Source organism: Dermacentor albipictus, chromosome 1 (genome assembly GCF_038994185.2).
Source record: "Dermacentor albipictus isolate Rhodes 1998 colony chromosome 1, USDA_Dalb.pri_finalv2, whole genome shotgun sequence".
Lineage (NCBI taxonomy): Eukaryota > Metazoa > Arthropoda > Arachnida > Ixodida > Ixodidae > Dermacentor > Dermacentor albipictus.
This window is the reverse complement of record NC_091821.1, coordinates 169,260,949-169,278,598: the sequence shown is the minus strand read 5'-3', so window position 1 is coordinate 169,278,598 and position 17,650 is coordinate 169,260,949. Positions and strand designations below refer to the sequence as shown.

Here is a 17,650-nt window from a genome sequence, read left to right as displayed (position 1 = left end):
ACGGCAAGACAGTGCACACGATGCCACGCCATCTCGGCACGCCTACTATTCGCACACTCGACAGATTACCTCCTGCTTTTATCTATAAAGCAGTAGGTGTGGGCTGCGTATACGCTCGAAAAGAAGATGCGCACCAACCTCCCCCACTTTCTCCCCCTCGCGCGCGCTTTGTCGTATTACCGCGAGCTCGCTGCCCTCCTGCCCTTTCTCCTTGCTTGCACATGAAGACAGCGCTCAAGCAACCATCCTTCTTGGCTCACCCTTGCAAGCTTTCACTCACACCAAAGTATACAGTGCATGAGGTGCGATATGATCTTATTGAACGTAAGACTTTGTACAGAATACGATGCTGCCTCCGCTTCAGCGGTCTCCCTTGGTCGCGTGCATTCGCAAGCAGCTGCTTGTAATTCAACCATTTGACCATCTGCATCCGTAGAAGTTTTCATTTATTGTCTCTGTATTCCTTCGTGGTGCCAGAGAAATTTCGCTATATGAAAATTGTGTATAAACACTTCGTTATACTGAAGTTCTAAATACACGGTGTTCTATGGACAAAATGTTATAAAAAGTTATACTTCATTATAATGAGAGTTTTGTTATTGCAAAGTTTAACCAATTGTTTATGAAAGTGCTCAAAAATGTACCCCCTGAATTGATTTTCATACACCCTTCTTTCCTACGGAAGTTGATCTTGTACTCTATGCCTGTAGATTTGAATGTGTTAATGAACGAACTGGACAAAAGGCACCAACCGTCAATCATATTTATAGACCCTTTTCACGGTGATTCCGTGGGCTCCGCCATGCTTGATCACGTGGCGATGCGTCCATCGCTTTCCTCAGCTGCCTCCACGTTTACAATGGAAGCGCATGACACCTGGTGCGGCTCGGCAAACCTCTATTTTAATGCATATTGTAGACAGTGACTGGGTGGATGATACAAAACTATGGCCACAGCTTCAGAGGCTCATTACACCTTGCCCAAACAGCAGGAGCCATGTACACAGTGCTTGTACTCAAGGCGTGGCTAGAAATGCATTCCAAGCTTTCCAAACTTTCCGCTTACGAATTAAATCGGGATCAGTGTGTTTTGCTCTTCGTTTCTTTATTTGGCAAACACTTTCAAGCAGCGGCTTGTCTTGTTTCTGACTTTGTAAAGTTCCTCGGTGTGGTTGCTATACAATTGTTTATTTTCTTCCTAATCGCTCATGGGTGTGCTTAGTTGTGATAATTTGTTCTTTCTGCACTCAAGGGCCAGAACATAGGTGTTCTGTACTTAGCAATGCTCGTAACAAAGACGTATCACTAGTCACCTGCTTACTCTGTGGGCCGTCGCAAAATGATCAGCTTCTAACATTCGTGTCTTATGGTGTAGTTGCCGTCGCTCATGCTTCAGTGTTGATTCAAGTTTGCGCCCATTAACTTATTCTTGATACATTGGCCATAGAGTGGGTGAAAGCTTGCGAGCGAGTTAGGGTGGACGTGTGTAGATAACAATCGAGAAATTTGCTATGCCAGGACACGATGCTCCCTTTAAGTGGTTCTCACTCGTGCTGATGTCCTGGGGTTGAAGCGTTTTCTTTGAAGGTCAGTGATACAACACTGGCGGATGTGTCAATTGTTTGTCCTCGAGGGAAGCCATACATCTTAAAGTACTGGCAACACAGACAGTTGTAGAAACAGCCCATGTGTTCGGCCACTCAGATTTATTCCATTCCTTAATATGCCAGTTACTATTGTTTCAGCCAGCTACGGCACACGTCTTCCCTCTAAAGCTCCACATTTTGCAGCATGAATGACACACAGTGCGTTAACGAACCCCCAGTTTCATTTTCGACAGGCGATTGCACAGCAGCAGGACAAAAGCAGTTAATGGTTTCGTATTTGTGCACTTTTACTAAGGTAACGTGCAGTGTCGAAAGCGCCATCTCATTCCTCTAGAGCAAACTGTTCCACGAAAAATGGCAACAGGCCAGAAATGGGTACCTCTTTGTTCTTTTAAAAATTGTTTGCATAGCAAACATTTGGTCATGCAAAGGTAACCATAAGTTGATGTGTGCATTCACCCATTTCTTTTGAAACATCTTGAAGTTTTGTTTTCATAGTATGTTTCGGTGCGATTCCTTTAGCTGCTTATACTGAGTTTTTTTTTTCTTTTTTTTTTTTGTCCTGCAACAGATTTTTTAAAAGTTGCATCACACATATGGCACAAGTTGCCTGTTGGGGGGTGTTACTGGAAGAGGCAGACATAACCTGAATGATAAATTTAAATGCCCAGGTTACAAATTTAAAACGTTCACTAATTCACTTTTTAATTATTCAGTTCAGAGCACATGTTGCAATTGCAAAATTGAAGGCGAGCAGTAAAGTCAGAAGACTAGTACCACTTTTGAGATATACACCCCCAAAATCTGCTAAAAATACATTGGCGTTCCATTAAGTATGTCCCAAACCACTAGAGGGATGCCTTTGAGAAACAGCTGGAACACCAATGTATATCAAACATGTTAAGGATGAATTAAGCGGTGCTTGTCTGATTTGCAACATGTGTCCTAATGTGAACAACTAAAAGGCTGATTCATGAATATTTTTCATTAGCTACCTGTGCAGAATTGAGTCGCATTGACTATTTCAAAAGAAAGGCAACACATGACAAATGAACATGCCATTTATTGACCTTGACCTATTGAAACAGTATTTCACCACACTGCAGCAATAGACTGCAGAGCAAATAAGTTAAACTAACGCCTATTGAAGTCTGCAGAAAAACAAACATTCTGCATGACAAGAACGTTACATTAAAAGCAGGGAGAAGCATTCATTTATGCTCACAGCAGATAAAAATTACAGTGGATGCACAGTCTCATGTGTATCTTCCAAGCACCATAGCTCTTAGTAATGGGCCAACCTGAAAAATTAAGAGGAAACTTTGATCATGCAACTTTTTAATAATGCATACAAGTGTTAAGAGGTGGTTTATGCACCTCCTGAAGAAAAATGTTTTGTAACATGCACAATATACAAAACACAGTGAGACTTTAAACAAAGAGCATATTATGCTAAGTAAAAAGGTTACCTTTAGATGAAATATATCCATTTATTCCAATTTACCAAAGCCAAAAGAAAGATTATGCTAGTAACCCAGATTTTTGGCAGATATAAGTCCAAGCAACAGTAATGGTATAAATTGTTCCATTGTTACACTGCACTTCACCTGTGCTTTGCAGTACTAGCACAAGTTGTACCTCATGTCATACAGTAGAGGTCCCCAAACTGTATTCCAGGGAACCAAGTGACTCGGCAAGCACTCCAATTTGGACAAAGCCTGTTACGCCAACTTTGCCTGCCTCATGGCCAAAAATTTATAGTCGAGCTGGTGGCACCACATCCTTGGGGCCAAGTTTCCATGGTGAAGGACCATGACAGCATTTGTGTTACGCTGATACACTGTTGGTCACGTTGCTCAGTAGCACTGGCAAGACGGTAAAAGCTGTCACGACTTTTTCCATCTTAAAGCCTTGCAAGTTTGCTTGGCATGCCTGCAACAAATTCACTGCTGTTGGCCGACTCGGCATGCAGCTACTGAACACATAGACTGATTATATGGACACCCGATTTTTTGGACCTGCTCAACTATATTACAACTTTGCCGCATTACCATTATGTGTCCCTAGAACCAATTTGTGGCACCACACAGTATTTTACTCAACTTTAAAGATGCCATTTCATTGGTACAATATTTTTTTGCCTTCCAAGTGCCATTTGGCAGTTAAGCCAAATCTTGGGTCAACTAGGCAGCTAGATATAACCTTGAGTAACTGACTTGCCACTAAGGGCAGCAAAACTTCTGTCAATGTAAGAGAGTTGAAAGGGCATAGGCACACAGAAAGTCGCAATTTCCTATCCAACAATGAAGATGTGTAGGAATTCAACCTTCACCTGTTCAAAATGCGCACCAAACACAGCGTGGCTTCAAGCATGAAGCGGGCCTCGGGTTGTGTCGCAAAACTCGTAGGAAGTGGTATCGCAAACCAGAAGTATGTACGCCAGTCAGCCCTGTGCAGTGGTTGTGACTGTTGCTGAAGGCTGGGCATGTGCTCCCAAATCGATTGTTCATACCTTTTTCAATCTGCGCATTCTTGTAATCAACATAGGGCAAGCTTAGCCCTCTGCTGTTGCATTTCTACAAATGTAGTGCATTGCTCGCTCTCTTCTGATATCTTATTCTGTCATGCTCAGCTTTTGGTGGCATAGTCACCATGTGGTCTGTGCCTAACGCACTAGCCTCATCAGCCCCTACACAAAAATCTACAGCCGTCATAATCTCCCTGTATGTTCCACTGTCGGAGTCTAGATATTCTTCGAGGAGCTGCACTAGCCTTATCTATGTGCTTGTCACTGCTGTGCGATACCACTTGATGTCACCATTGGGCCTGTAGCATGGCCCAAATCCACGTTGCACTTCGTGCAGGTTATGAAATATCACATTTAAAAACCTTGCAATTACTTGCTATCCACTCTATATACAGGCTGGGGCCAGTGCATGCTGACAATCGGCATGGGTGGAAGCAGGCGATGTGGGACGACAAGATGCGAAATGATGCGACGGTTCAAATGGTGAGAGCTGTTGTGACTCAGTGCTCAAGGTAGCATAGTGAGCAAGGACAGCTGCCCGCAAGTCCTTGTAGAAGTTGGGGCTGGGGGGTGGCAGCCGGAGCCTGGAACTTTGATGATACGGAAGTGGCTGTCCAGCTGGATGAACTGGATGTCCCAGATGCCCTACAACCTTGGGACATCTGCCAGACCGTGTGAGGCCACATCACTCTCGCCTTGGTAGGGCCGGTGCATTGACACTGGCATAGCTAGGCTTGGCCGTCCGGTTTCGCCAATTTGTGGGAAGCATTGCAGATAGGTATCCACCGTAGCCACGATTTATTTAGATTGGCCAGCCATGGTGCCGTGGGATCTTGGAAGTGGCAGGTACCACGACTGCTCAGGTCAAGCATGCTAGCATGTTCTATTCTCAGGCTACATACATGAGAGCAATCTTCTTGTTCACCAGCTCTGGTGGCAATAGTCGTGCTGTTACAAACAAAAGGAACAAACTTTAGGAACTCCAGGAACTGCTGGACACATATGGGACCTGAGAATAAGGTTCCACCCCATCTGGTGCCAGCGCGCACCACCCGTCACTAAGGGCTCAGCACAAAAGTTGATTCTCTCTCTCTCCATACCATGATTACTGGGTTGACAGATATGCATCAAAGGGCCCCTGAAATGGTTCGGACAAATTTTGCAGACGAGTAGGGTACAGCTAAAGTTAATCATTCGCACCATAATTTGTGTGAAGCGTCTCATATTAAGAGAGCTACAGACAATTGCAAGTTACCCTCCTCCATAGTAATGCATTTTCTCCTCAACTCGTTCGCCGAGTGATCGGGGCTAAGCTCCGCCTTCAATGGCTCTGCGTCATGATGGCACATCGTGTTGTCGATTTCTGGTTCTCTAGGAGCGAGCGCGCGATGATGATGATGAAAAACTTTATCCCTCTTTAAAGGGAAGGGGGCAATGGAATAGAGGGTGGGGGAAGAACTACTTGAAGTAGGCCTCCTTTATCCTCTCAGCCCACTCCAGGATGGCCTCCTGAAGATCGGGCCTGGAGCTGCGCAAGGCAGCCTCCCACTGCTCCTCACTAGATATTAATTGCTTGAGGAAAGGGGGAAGGGGGTGCTTAGGGCAGCCCCACATGATGTGGCCTCTCCAAACTCTCCACCAGCTGCATGGCAGTCGACCCCAAGTGAGAGCTATCGAAGCAGCGTGCGTTGCAAGCATTCTGTTGCAGCGCCAAACCTGCCTGGTATTCTGGTAACCACAGGTGAGCTGGGTGTTTCGATGGATAGCTGGAGGCATAAACTCAAGCTGACTTTAGCGTAGACGTACGTGAGCGGCCTGACTGGTCTGCACGGTCCAGCCACCCGTTGGTGCAGAGCTTAACCAGCCAAACAAAGCTCTAATATTGCTCTAACCAAGTGTAAAACATTTTAAACATTTACAAAAACAATGTGTTAACGATTACACCAGTAGCAAAGAAAAATACAATTTGTTACTGCTACTGTATGTGATTGAGCTCTGTGCCACCAGGTGGCTGCACCATGCAAACCATTCACATTTGCGCTTCTGCTCATTCCGGGAAACGGCACGGTCAAACAGCCAGGCCCTATCCCCTTGCGCTTACATTTACCCGAATACTGGACTCGCGAAATGCTATTGCGGTAGTAATCCTCCGGTTTCAAGTGACGGCTGTAAACGCGCAAATCCTGGCACCGACCGGATAGCAGCTGTCTGATGTGCTGCAGCTAGCCCGCTTGTCTACTAACTTGCAGAGGGACACGATGTTGCAGCTTGACATATTGCCAGTCGCTACGTTTGCAGCCCACAACGCAACAAAGTCGTATCATGGTGCTCGTGAAAAGACAGAGACCGACTCTGACTGCGGAGCTCTCGTCAAAATGGAGCACATTGTAATGCAAGCAGACGACGATTGCTATGTGCCAGAAGTGCTTAAGTGTAGTGAGAAATTGTTCTTGTGCATTCTCTTTCTGTTACTTTCTTTTTATAGAAACAAATTAATTAACATTCCAACTGTTACGAACAACATTTGTTCCGCATAAAGTTGGAAAAATTACTGATGACGCGCCCTGGGCAGCCAATCAGGTAGTTCGTCCTACTAACGCCATTGGGGCAAATGACGTCAAATGGGTAGGGGTGGCTTAAAATTCAGCCGAGTGATGTGCTGCGATCGGCAGTGATGTACATTTTAAAACCTTATAATAAATTACACACATTACGCGAAGCACTTAGATGCGTCAATACAGGTTCACAGGTTGGCATGCCTGCCAACCTGTGAACATTGAATTTGTAGACATCATGCCAACACTACACAGGAAAAAGAGTGGGGTGGGGGGTGGGCCAATGCATGCATTTTACTAAATTTAGCCTGAGCGCATACCTTTTGCAGGACACACATGTATTATATTAACAGTGAATCACCATTAGACTCGGCACACAAGGAGCACCTAACTTGGAACAGCACAAACTGACAAGCAACACATTGCCATTTCCTCAGCAACTTTGATGTTGGTGATTTCACCTGCTTTAGGAACTTGTCTGAATAAACTTGCTTGAAGTGGGTACCCCTCTGTCGTCCTTTTACTATCGGAATTGACAGAGTTCCAAAGGTATGGTTTGATACCGACTAGCAAACTTTTTCACTAACGGACTTTATTTTTCGTAATATTTGAAGCGCTTCCAAGTTTGCAGAATGAGCCAGAATTTGTAAACTTGACGGAAAATTTTGGGTTTGGCAGGTATGCATCCTTATGGAGGTCTGAGTCATTAAAAATTCCCACTGATCCTGAAAGTAACTATACTCTTTAATTGGTTGCAACTGTTTCCCCCCACCAAGTGCCTTGCTCCTTTCACATCTCCTCCTCCACCTTGCGAAATTGATATGTTGCAAGCTGTTGGCTTATGGTCAACATGATTTTGTATTTCTTGCTAAAGATAATTCAGTGCCAAATGGCTTATTATATTCTTTACCTTTTAAATATTGTTTATGGCACTGAATGCAGTATACTAACATAAAAAAGTTTTGTATTGCCTCAATCACTGTGCTCTGTATTATGCTGCACCAGGCATTGCCACAGCAGCCAGGAGTTAAGAGTTCTGCTCATTTGTCACTGTGTCTAAAGAAAAGTGGAAAGAGGTAGGGGTGAAGCAGTAACCTTTGTAATTCTATGGTGGCACTGTCATTCAGTGGGGAAAAGCAGTGTGTAGAGGTAGAGTGAAAGCTGATGAGATTCCTGCATGTACTTTCCACTCAGGTGGAAAGTACATGCAGGAAGAACAGTGTCTATTTTCCAGGATCAAGGGGCCTCGAGGACCATCAAGAGGAAGCAGCACCACCAAAGGGGGCCAAAGAGCTCCCATGTGTTTCTTTTGGTGCCATTTGGCACGCACAGTTGGCACAACAAAGGTTATACATATGTGGATGTGCTGTTCTCTTTCAGCAACGTGCGCCTGCCACAAGTAAGAATTGTTTGCACTGGCCTCTGCAAAAATACTTCAGAACATGCTGGAAATGTGGCATCCAATTTGAGATGGCCCTAAGCCTCAAACAGTTGTGCACTGACTCATTCCCTCCTTAAAGCAAACCAGGCGCACACTTTGTAGCAATTTGGAATTTTAAAATTTTTGTGCAATAACCCTTGGTTATTTATATGACCTAACGTGAACATCCAATGAAAGGATTTTCATTACTCGTTCCCACCAGGAGCTTTGGCCCGGTCACATGAGTGAAAATTCGCCTTTATGGCAGTCACATTCACAGAAAACGCTGTTCCTAAGCTGGTCATTCTGTAACGGATTTCTGGCACCAGAAAAACTTGCTCTTCAATTCTGGCAAATATTTGGTAATTGCATTCGTCGAAGTGAACTGGCAGCTCACATCTCTTTTTTAACAAATGCAGCTGCCCTGAGAATTTGCTTGAGAGTAAAGAAATCAGCGACGCAATAGCCATGCCTACCCAGATGAAATCTGGATTAAAATATAGGAATGAGGTTTCAAGCGCATGTGGAATTTTACTTGTCTTAAAATAGTACTAGTGCATCACAGAGAATGTGTTGTGTTAGTGTTAGCTGTACTCAGTAAGTAGCTATTGCCTCATCTATTTGGTGTTCGTCGACGTAAGCAAGTGCCATAATGTGAAAAGCAGTCTGTGGCTCTTCAAATTTGATGAAAGTAAGTAATGGAAGTATGGTTCTCTGGATGTATCTTATAGGTACAATGCTGTTGTTCTGAGTGGGTGCAGTTATGACCACAGTGTAGCTGCGAGTGCAATGGGCACAGTGCAATTATTTTTAAGCATTCTGTGTTTGTTAGTGCAGTGTGAAATGAGAAAACATGATGGTGGCATTTGTAAAAGCTTGTCAGTTGCTGCCTACAACATGAAGGTGACTACATATAGCATACATTACTACTGCCTCAAGGGGGGACATGGGTCCCAGATAAAAACAAATTTGTTATTGACTCTAGACAACTGAAATTTTCAGGAAACATTTAATCTTGTGTGCTGATTACAAATATGCAATTAGTTTTCTTCTAAGTCAATCGAAAACAAATTTCAATTACTTTTGTGTTATAAATCTGGGTCTACTTGCAAGAAATGCACTACACCAAGGGAGCTGAAATTAAGCAGGCATGTTCCTGAATGTTCAAAGAGTACAAGTTTGCATTTTATTGTTTATATATCTGTATTTTACCTCAATTTCATCATCATCATCATCAGCCTGGTTACGCCCACTGCAGGGCAAAGGCCTCTCCCATATTTCTCCAACAACCCCAGTCATGTACTAATTGTGGCCATGCCGTCCCTGCAAACTTCTTAATCTCATCCGCCCACCTAACTTTCTGCCGCCCCCTGCTACGCTTCCCTTCCCTTGGAATCCAGTCCGTAACCCTTAATGACCATCGGTTATCTTCCCTCCTCATTACATGTCCTGCCCATGCCCATTTCTTTTTCTTGATTTCAACTAAGATGTCATTAACTCGCGTTTGTTCCCTCACCCAATCTGCTCTTTTCTTATTCCTTAACGTTACACCTATCATTCTTCTTTCCATAGCTCGTTGCGTCGTCCCCAATTAGAGTAGCACCCTTTTCGTAAGCCTCCAGGTTTCTGCCCCGTAGGTGAGTACTGATAAGACACAGCTATTATACGCTATTATACACTACCTCAATTTATAAAATTGTAAAGTTACAACTTTGCAAATGCGAATTTTTATTGGTGATTTCTACAAGATTTCAAAATGTTGCAGTGTCCTAAAACACTATATATAGGTTTTGTGAACTATTTGACTCTCTAGCAGTCAGGTAAAAACGAAATGAAGAGAACTGAATAAGTAGCAGGGACACAGTGCTGCTAAAAAAAATTTGACTTTGAAAAATAATTGGCTGAGAAAAATGCAAAAAAATTAAGAAGAGTGCAAAAATGATATTTAATGCTACAAAACCAGGTAGTTTTCTTTTAAAGCAGCATTGAAGGCTCGTTTTGGCAGGAAAGCAAGCTGCAACTGTTAAGACTGTCTGTCGATCATCTAAACCAAGTTCAGTCACAATGTGCTACCTCTCTAATTCAGCCTGCGCAGGCACTTTGACAACATTAACAATTTATTCCCAACATTTCATTGAGAATCACAATCTTCTTTTGTTTTCCATACTACAATTCAGACTACTGCCACAGACAAAGAAGCAAACATGGCGATGTTGCTGTTTTTGCATCGGCTGGCGTTATGTCTCAGTGTACATGCGATCGAAACATAAATGTTTAAAATTGCGATTCTGTATGGCTTCATCTCGACAACAAAAATCTTGTACTTGCGAGTTATTTATCGCTCCCCATGCTCACCCAGCACTGAATTTTGTGATGCACTCAGTAAAATCATGGAACAGTATTACATGAAAGAAAGAAAGAAAAAAATAAGGTTATCATAATGGGTGACAAACATTAATTTCCATGATAAAACAGCTTTTTTTTCTATGAGCTACTCTAGTTTATTTCATAGTTTTGGTTATGAGTGTATAATTACCCGATCGATGAGGTGTAGTAATGACGTAGGCACGCTGATTGATCATGCACTATCCTATTTGCTGCTTCCGCCCAAGGCAGGTGTCTTGAGTGTGCATATCACGTATCAGTACCCTATATTTTTGTACTTCGATTACCCTTCTCGTGTTCGCAGCATTTCTACATTCAACAAACCTGTTTTGGATAGAAATGGATTCACTGATGCTGTCAGAGCTATCCATTGGCCCTCGGTAACTGATATTACTGACCTGCAAAAGGCATTCTCGAAATTCTTGTCTTTGTTGTGCACACACTTTGATTTTAAATCTCACAGAAGGATATGCAAAAAAAGCTTTCTCACAAAGCCCCTCGTTGTATAATGGCATTGAAGGCAATGTGTGCACAGGAATATCTTTATAAAAACAACCAAAAAGTGACCTTTTAATATTCACCTACATTCAGGTACAAAAATTATTATGCAATTCTCTCAATGCTAAAATAAAGGAAGCCAAATGCCAGCACTATTATGAACTGAGAATTACTGAATGCAGATCAGATAATAGTAAAAAATGAAATGAGTGACTTCTTAAATAGCAAAGTAAAGGTTGATTATATATTTTTTATCAGGCATGAAGATAAGGTTTATAGTCATTCGAAAGAAATCGCATATGTCTTCAGTGGTTTCTTCTTCGATCAGTCTATATACACATCACGCGTTTCGAGTCGTCCTTTCCTCGCCTACCTCATTCGTTTTTCATGTTACCATTTTTCAGTACCTGATGAGGTACTTCCTGTCAAATTTTGAAAACCACAGATGCGGGGCTCGATGGCATGCAGCCTTGCCATATAAAAATTATTGCTCATCTGATATCAGATGTTCTTTCTCTTTTAATTAACAATGTATTCAAATTAGGCATTTCCCCAAATGAGCTAAAATGATAAAGATTACTGTCATTTACAAAAAGAAATGACTGTTCATTAATGATAACTATCAGCCCATTTGCAGTGTGCCATTCTTCAGTAAAGTAAAAAAAAATTAATGGTAATAAATTTAACACAATACCTATCAAAACTTGATGTTCTTTCTTCTTATCAGTTTGGATTTCTGCAGGGACATTCAAGTGACCTTGCTTGAATCTTTTTAACTGATATTTTGAGGAAAATTATTGATTAAGGCAATTTTGCTGGCTCAGTGTTTCTCAACCTTACTAAAGCATTTGACACAATTGATCACATCATACTCTTTAAAAAAACTTGAATTGACTAGAATTTGTGGTCCTCCTCTGCTACTTTTTAAAAGAGTTATTTACATAACCGAATTCAAATTGTCAGCGTTTCTGACACGGTCTTGGACATGAAAACTACTAATTTAGGTGCACCACAAGGGTCCATTCCTGGCCCTCTTTTCTTTCTAATTTATAGAAATGATATGCCTAACTGTCTCAAATACTCGCACTGTATTCTATATGCTGGTGACTCAATGATATGTACTAACTTCTGCCAATTGCATTTCAGCACTGGTAACTGAACTCTGACATTGTAAATATTCATGAATTGTGCAATAAAAATTGACTGCAAATAAACCCTATAAAATCAAAATTCCTTGTTTTCAGCTCTGGCCAATGTATAATAAATAGTATACCTCCTACATTAACTGGACAGCATCAAATTACTGCGAGTCATTATGCCACATAATTGGGAGTCAAATTGACTGCAATCTCAAATTCCATCTTCATGTTGCATGTGTAAAAATGAAAATGGCTTACGGCATGTGAATCCTCATCAGAGCACGTTCCTATTACAACCCTAACACACTATTGTCGCTCTATTATGCATCAACTATGCTGTGGCATCTACAGGAAACACATATAACACTCATATCAGATGTAATAACACACTCACTGTATCTCAGATAAAGCCTGTTATGCTTAAGGGCACAGGCTGGGGTAACTTGGTTTACATTTTTCTTTTAAACCCAACATATTATATGCATCCCAGATAATTAACTATAATTTGATTACAACGAAGGCGCCAAATAAAACAACGGACGAAGGAAGGAGACACGAGACAACCACATAGGCACTATTTATTATTTATTTATTTATTTGGTGCCTTCATTGTAATCATGCATAACCAACTCGCCCTGTGCTGCATGTGCTCATGCACATGCAGCACATGTGCATGAGCACAGCACATGTAACCAGCATGTGCTCAGTAACTATAATTTGGTCATCGTGCTTTATAAGCTCATACGTAATCAGCTCCCAGTTGACCTAATTTCAGAATCATCTTTACTGAATGCTAACATTACGAGATTTGCATCTAACAAAAATTTTATCTCAGCCAAAGTGCGTACTAATTATGGTAAATTCACAGTACATTTTCCTTGAATTTCATTGTGGAACTCTTTGGCTGTAGTTATAAAATAGTGTAACACCACATACAAATTTTAAAATGATCTTAAAATGTTTTTGATTAATTTGCTCCAATTGGCACACATTTTTTTATTGTTCTTGCTCACTGTGTATCATACTGTTTTCGAGAGTTCTTTTTCGCTTGGCACCATAGCTTATGTTCATGTATATTGCTCATATTATTATAAGTTAATTTTTTTGCAATTGATATGTCGTTTTATTGGAATAGATCTATGTGCCTTTTTTTCCCTTATGCTTGTCATTTGCACGTAGTTCACATTTGATGTACATGTGTACATACTCACACACTTGTCTCCTTTTTTACATGTTTTTTCTTTAACCTTTTGTTTATTTTTGCTCAACTTGTTCTCTTATATTTGTTTCAATTTTTGACCTGTACGTTAACCCTTTCAGCGTCAATGACAAATATACGGTGCCGCGAACAAGTACGAAATGGTTGATGCCATATATTTATGGCGCCGTCTGTATGTTTAAAAAGCGCACCAATTTCTTAATTTTTTCTTTCCTGGAATGAGCTGCCACTGTGGGAATACAGGGAATTTTTTTCTCGTGTCTCCCTCTTTCAGTTTTCATTGCATGGTTTGTTTTAGAACTAGTTTGCTCCGGCGCGTCTATATACTACCGTTCGTGCACTGGCACGAAGGCACGCGGGCGGCGGCTTGGGTTTTGTTTCGCGGCAGTTTCGGCTTCCTGCGCTCGCAAAACTGATGGCTATCGAATGCTTCGAGTTAACAAATTCAAATTCGCCCTTCTATTTGCTACCCGCCTGGTTAGCTCATATGGTAGAGCGGTTGCCCCGGAAAGGCGGTGGTTCCGTGTTCGAGTCCCGAACCAGGTTGAATTTTTCTTCAACTGTGAGGCTTTTCTTTCAAGGAACCCATATGGGTTTCCTTTGTAGCAATTGCTACGATTAAGTGGATGTCTCATTTTCTCTTAATTGACGGCTATCTCATTACTAATCGCTTAAAGGGCAGCCACCTGTTTCTCGCTCGTTTAGTGCTCACAGGGGTGAGCATAGGAAGGATGCCACCATGCATGTGTTTCCATTTTTTTTAAGGGGGGGGGGGGGGGGGCTTGCGATATCTAATTGCCTCTGATTGGTGATAAGATGAAGATTAGCGGATGTTTGTCACACGTTTTGCTTTTTTGACGGGCACACAACCACATAGTTTTCTTGGGTGCACTCACCTACGCAGTTCGATTAGGCTATGGACATAAATATTAGTGTAAGAGCAGGAACATTTGAGACTTGCAAAATATTCCTTGTGTGCACATATTCTAAGACTTGAACTATAGTAATGCATCAAATGTTTAATTCTTATAAGCTTATTTCCTTTTTAATTGTTGTTATTCATGAATAAAGAGTACATATATACCAACGCAAAATATTTTTTTCTCACTTTACGGTGACCCTAGAAAAATTACGGTAAATTTTTTTCTAAATAGGTCCCTCAAAAGAATTGGAATCTGCAATAAAAAGAATCGACCTTAGGCGGTCGCATATGGCGAAAAAAATCAACCCTGAAAGAGTTAATCGCATACTATTGCTTTATTTTGCAGCCATATTGTAATCCCTCTCACCACCTAACCTTGACTGGAGGTCCCAATAGTCTTTGACTATGGGGTCTCCTTTTGTATTTCATATCTATCACATTCTGTAACCACTTTGAAGCAATAATAAATTTCACAAATTTCATTGAGATGGCCTCTCTCTGACAGACAATTTTAGAATGGTGAATGACACAAAATGGGTATTTCAGCACTCTTATGGGCAAAGCTGTGCATTTCATAGGCCAAATACAGTGTTTTCTTCCTGAACATGCTATTTTGAGATATTTTTCTGCCAGCAGGTGTGTGCTGATATGGGGATTAGAACAATAACAGAAATAAAAAATCAACTCTTTAGTGAATTTTTTGTCTGCAAGACCCATAGGCCCTTAAGTGAAAAAATAAACATTTATTTTGATCTTGGTGATTTACACCAGTCTTTGTGTGGTGACAATTGCACTAATCTGAAGTATTTTAATATTATTTCTTATGTATGGCTCATTAGATATAGTTGACTATCACGATTACGAGTAAGCACCGAGATGATAGTGATAGCACGAAAGTGCAAACATGGGCCAACGTCGTCTGTGGCTGTAGAAAAAAATCTTAATAGCCAATTTTCATAGATGCTGCAGCAGGTGGCTAAAATATGTGAACTCTCCACAAAGAACAAAAGGGGAAATCCTCACATGCATGAGTTAATGAGTCTAACAGTTAATGAGGCATCAGTGAGGGAGCCATACTTTCTGAAAGCCGGGGTGGTTCCTTAGAGCACAAAGTTTTGGGAAACCTTGCTGTACATAAGAATTTCCTACAGCAGAGTGAGCTACAATGAAATTTAACAAAAATCTGTATGCAACAGAGAAACTAAATTCGTTTACACTTTACCAGAACAGCACATGTCAATAATACTGCTCTGCAATACAATGAAAGCTGCTTATAATGAACCTGCCCATTGTTAGGAATCCATTATATATATCCTGAAGATCATAATGAGTTGGCTGCTCAGAATGAAGCCAACATTCAAAACAGCATTCATATTAAGTTATTTTGTTCCAAACAAATCAAGGACGGTCTTTTGGGCACGCAGTCAAGATAATATGTTGACAGTTTTGGGCCCCTAACCAAAACCACCTCCACTGCAGCACATGTGCACAGGACCAAACAAGTTATCTGGGATCCATCACATTATGGGGCAACGCCTATGGTGAACTGTGCTCCCACAACAAAAAAATTTGCTCTATAAGCAGAACCTAATTCATACATTTTGGGAAAAAAAACAGAAAAGAAAGTAGTAACTGAGAAAAAAATGCACAATCAGAAGTTACCAAAAAATCTGACATACCCAACTGTAGTTGACATCTATGTAATGAGAAATATTGAACAAATCATTGGCGCTCGTGACTCCAACATGCATTGTCATTATGGCAGCTTTGGCAAGCTAATGTTTGTGCTCCTTGAAATCAGCCTGGCTCAGCAGCTTCTTCCAGTGGGTCATTTTGGCAGAAAGCTTTGACTTGCCTGCCTATTTGACGCAAATCACCACAGCATGAGAGCCCAACATGCACTGAGCTAGTAGGGCCCAAGTGACCCGAGGCACACATTGTCGTCCTCCTATTCCACAATTCATAATTAAATTATCCTAACCAAACAGGCAATTCTGTCAAAATATTTAGCGTCCAAATAAGAATGATAGGTCGAATCTCGTTAATTCGAACACGCTTAGTTCAAACTTCCGGTTTATTCAAACTGACTCTGTGGTCCCGTCAAAGTTATGTGTATTCCAATTTTACCCTCTCTCAAATGGCAAGGTCGCCGTTTCTGCGTCGTGCTGTAATGTCCCAACTGCACTAGTGGCAAAACGAGCACCGCGAGAGGCTGGACTGATTTTTCGTGGCTCACCACGGCGGCAAGCGAGACAAACCATGAGCAGAGGAGACCAATAAGAGTGGCCCCTACACTGACGTATGCTCAGGAGGCCCTCACAGGAGGTTCTGCAGATGGCCCTCTGGGGCTTCGTTTTTGTGAGGAACCTTCCGTTGCACCACGTGGAGCAACTGGATGCCTTGGGGAAGGATGTCGACAAGCTTCCTGTAAAGCAAGCACGGCTGATGGACATGGAGTTTTCTTGTGCAAGCCATGAGAAGTACGTGGCGAGATGCTTGTGGTGATCCTGCCCCAGCATTTCTCCTGTATTTCTCAAGCTGACACGTTGTCGTGGCAACCTTTTCACATTTCTTTAAAGGCCCCTTTTGGGGCCACCAAAGCGATGCCTCGGCGGAGCTCGCATGTCGCTTGCCACCCGTCACCCCTCTTTGCAGCTGTTATAGCAGTGCCATTCTTAAAGGTCGACAGACACGGCTTGTTACATGCATCGGAGGGCGCAGGAAGCAGAGTTAAACATTTAAACGAGTGAACACAATCAGCAGCCTGATGGAGGAAGGTGGTGGAGAGGGGCACTGGCTTCCCCGCCTTTCTAGTTTTCTCACAACAGCTCTGCCATCCCCCTACTTTAATTTTTTTTTTCATGCAACCCAGTTATGACAATGGAATTTTCGTGGCACTTGAATACTGTAATAAGTGGGTTCGACTCTATAACGAATGCTTTTGGAAGGCCCATGCGCTTCATTAAAAAGCTATCTGATTGTGAATGGTTTTGAAATTATTGTGTACGTTCCTGTACAAAACTTCCAACGAATCAAATCTCTTCCCTTTGAGCTTAATACATGCACAGCATGTGTCACTGGTGGCATGGTTCTAAATTTCTCAGGTACTAACCTCATTGACATCCTTGAGTGCTTCAATAAGCATTTTTTCAATATTTCGCATGATTGCCATTTTTTGATGACCAACCAGGGGGTAGACAACTTTGTCTGCTGGTGCAGTCTGCAAGAGAGAGAGAGACATCAGTGATAATGTTAAAACACACACACACATCATGGGCAAGTTGGGAAACAATAATCAGAATGATACCAGTTCAAATCAATGCAAGCTTAGAGGAAGGCATTTAATCTAAGCGTATCAGTCAGTGCTGCGTCAGCCCTT

The 17,650-nt window shown here is 41.9% G+C and overlaps 1 protein-coding gene across 2 annotated transcripts in view; it reads right to left on the bottom strand.

The window, feature by feature from the left end:
* Positions 1–2,649: 2,649 nt before the first annotated feature.
* Positions 2,650–17,650, bottom strand: part of LOC135905728 (hypoxia-inducible factor 1-alpha inhibitor-like) — a 47,457-nt gene continuing 32,456 nt past the window's right edge. For both annotated transcript variants that reach the window (XM_065436708.1, XM_065436709.1), the window contains exons 6-7: positions 17,384–17,491; positions 2,650–2,907 (exon numbers count right to left, since the gene is read on the bottom strand). In XM_065436708.1, the coding sequence (XP_065292780.1) occupies positions 2,863–2,907; positions 17,384–17,491 (153 nt within the window). In that variant the 3' untranslated portion in view covers positions 2,650–2,862. The remainder of the gene's footprint in view (positions 2,908–17,383; positions 17,492–17,650) is intronic.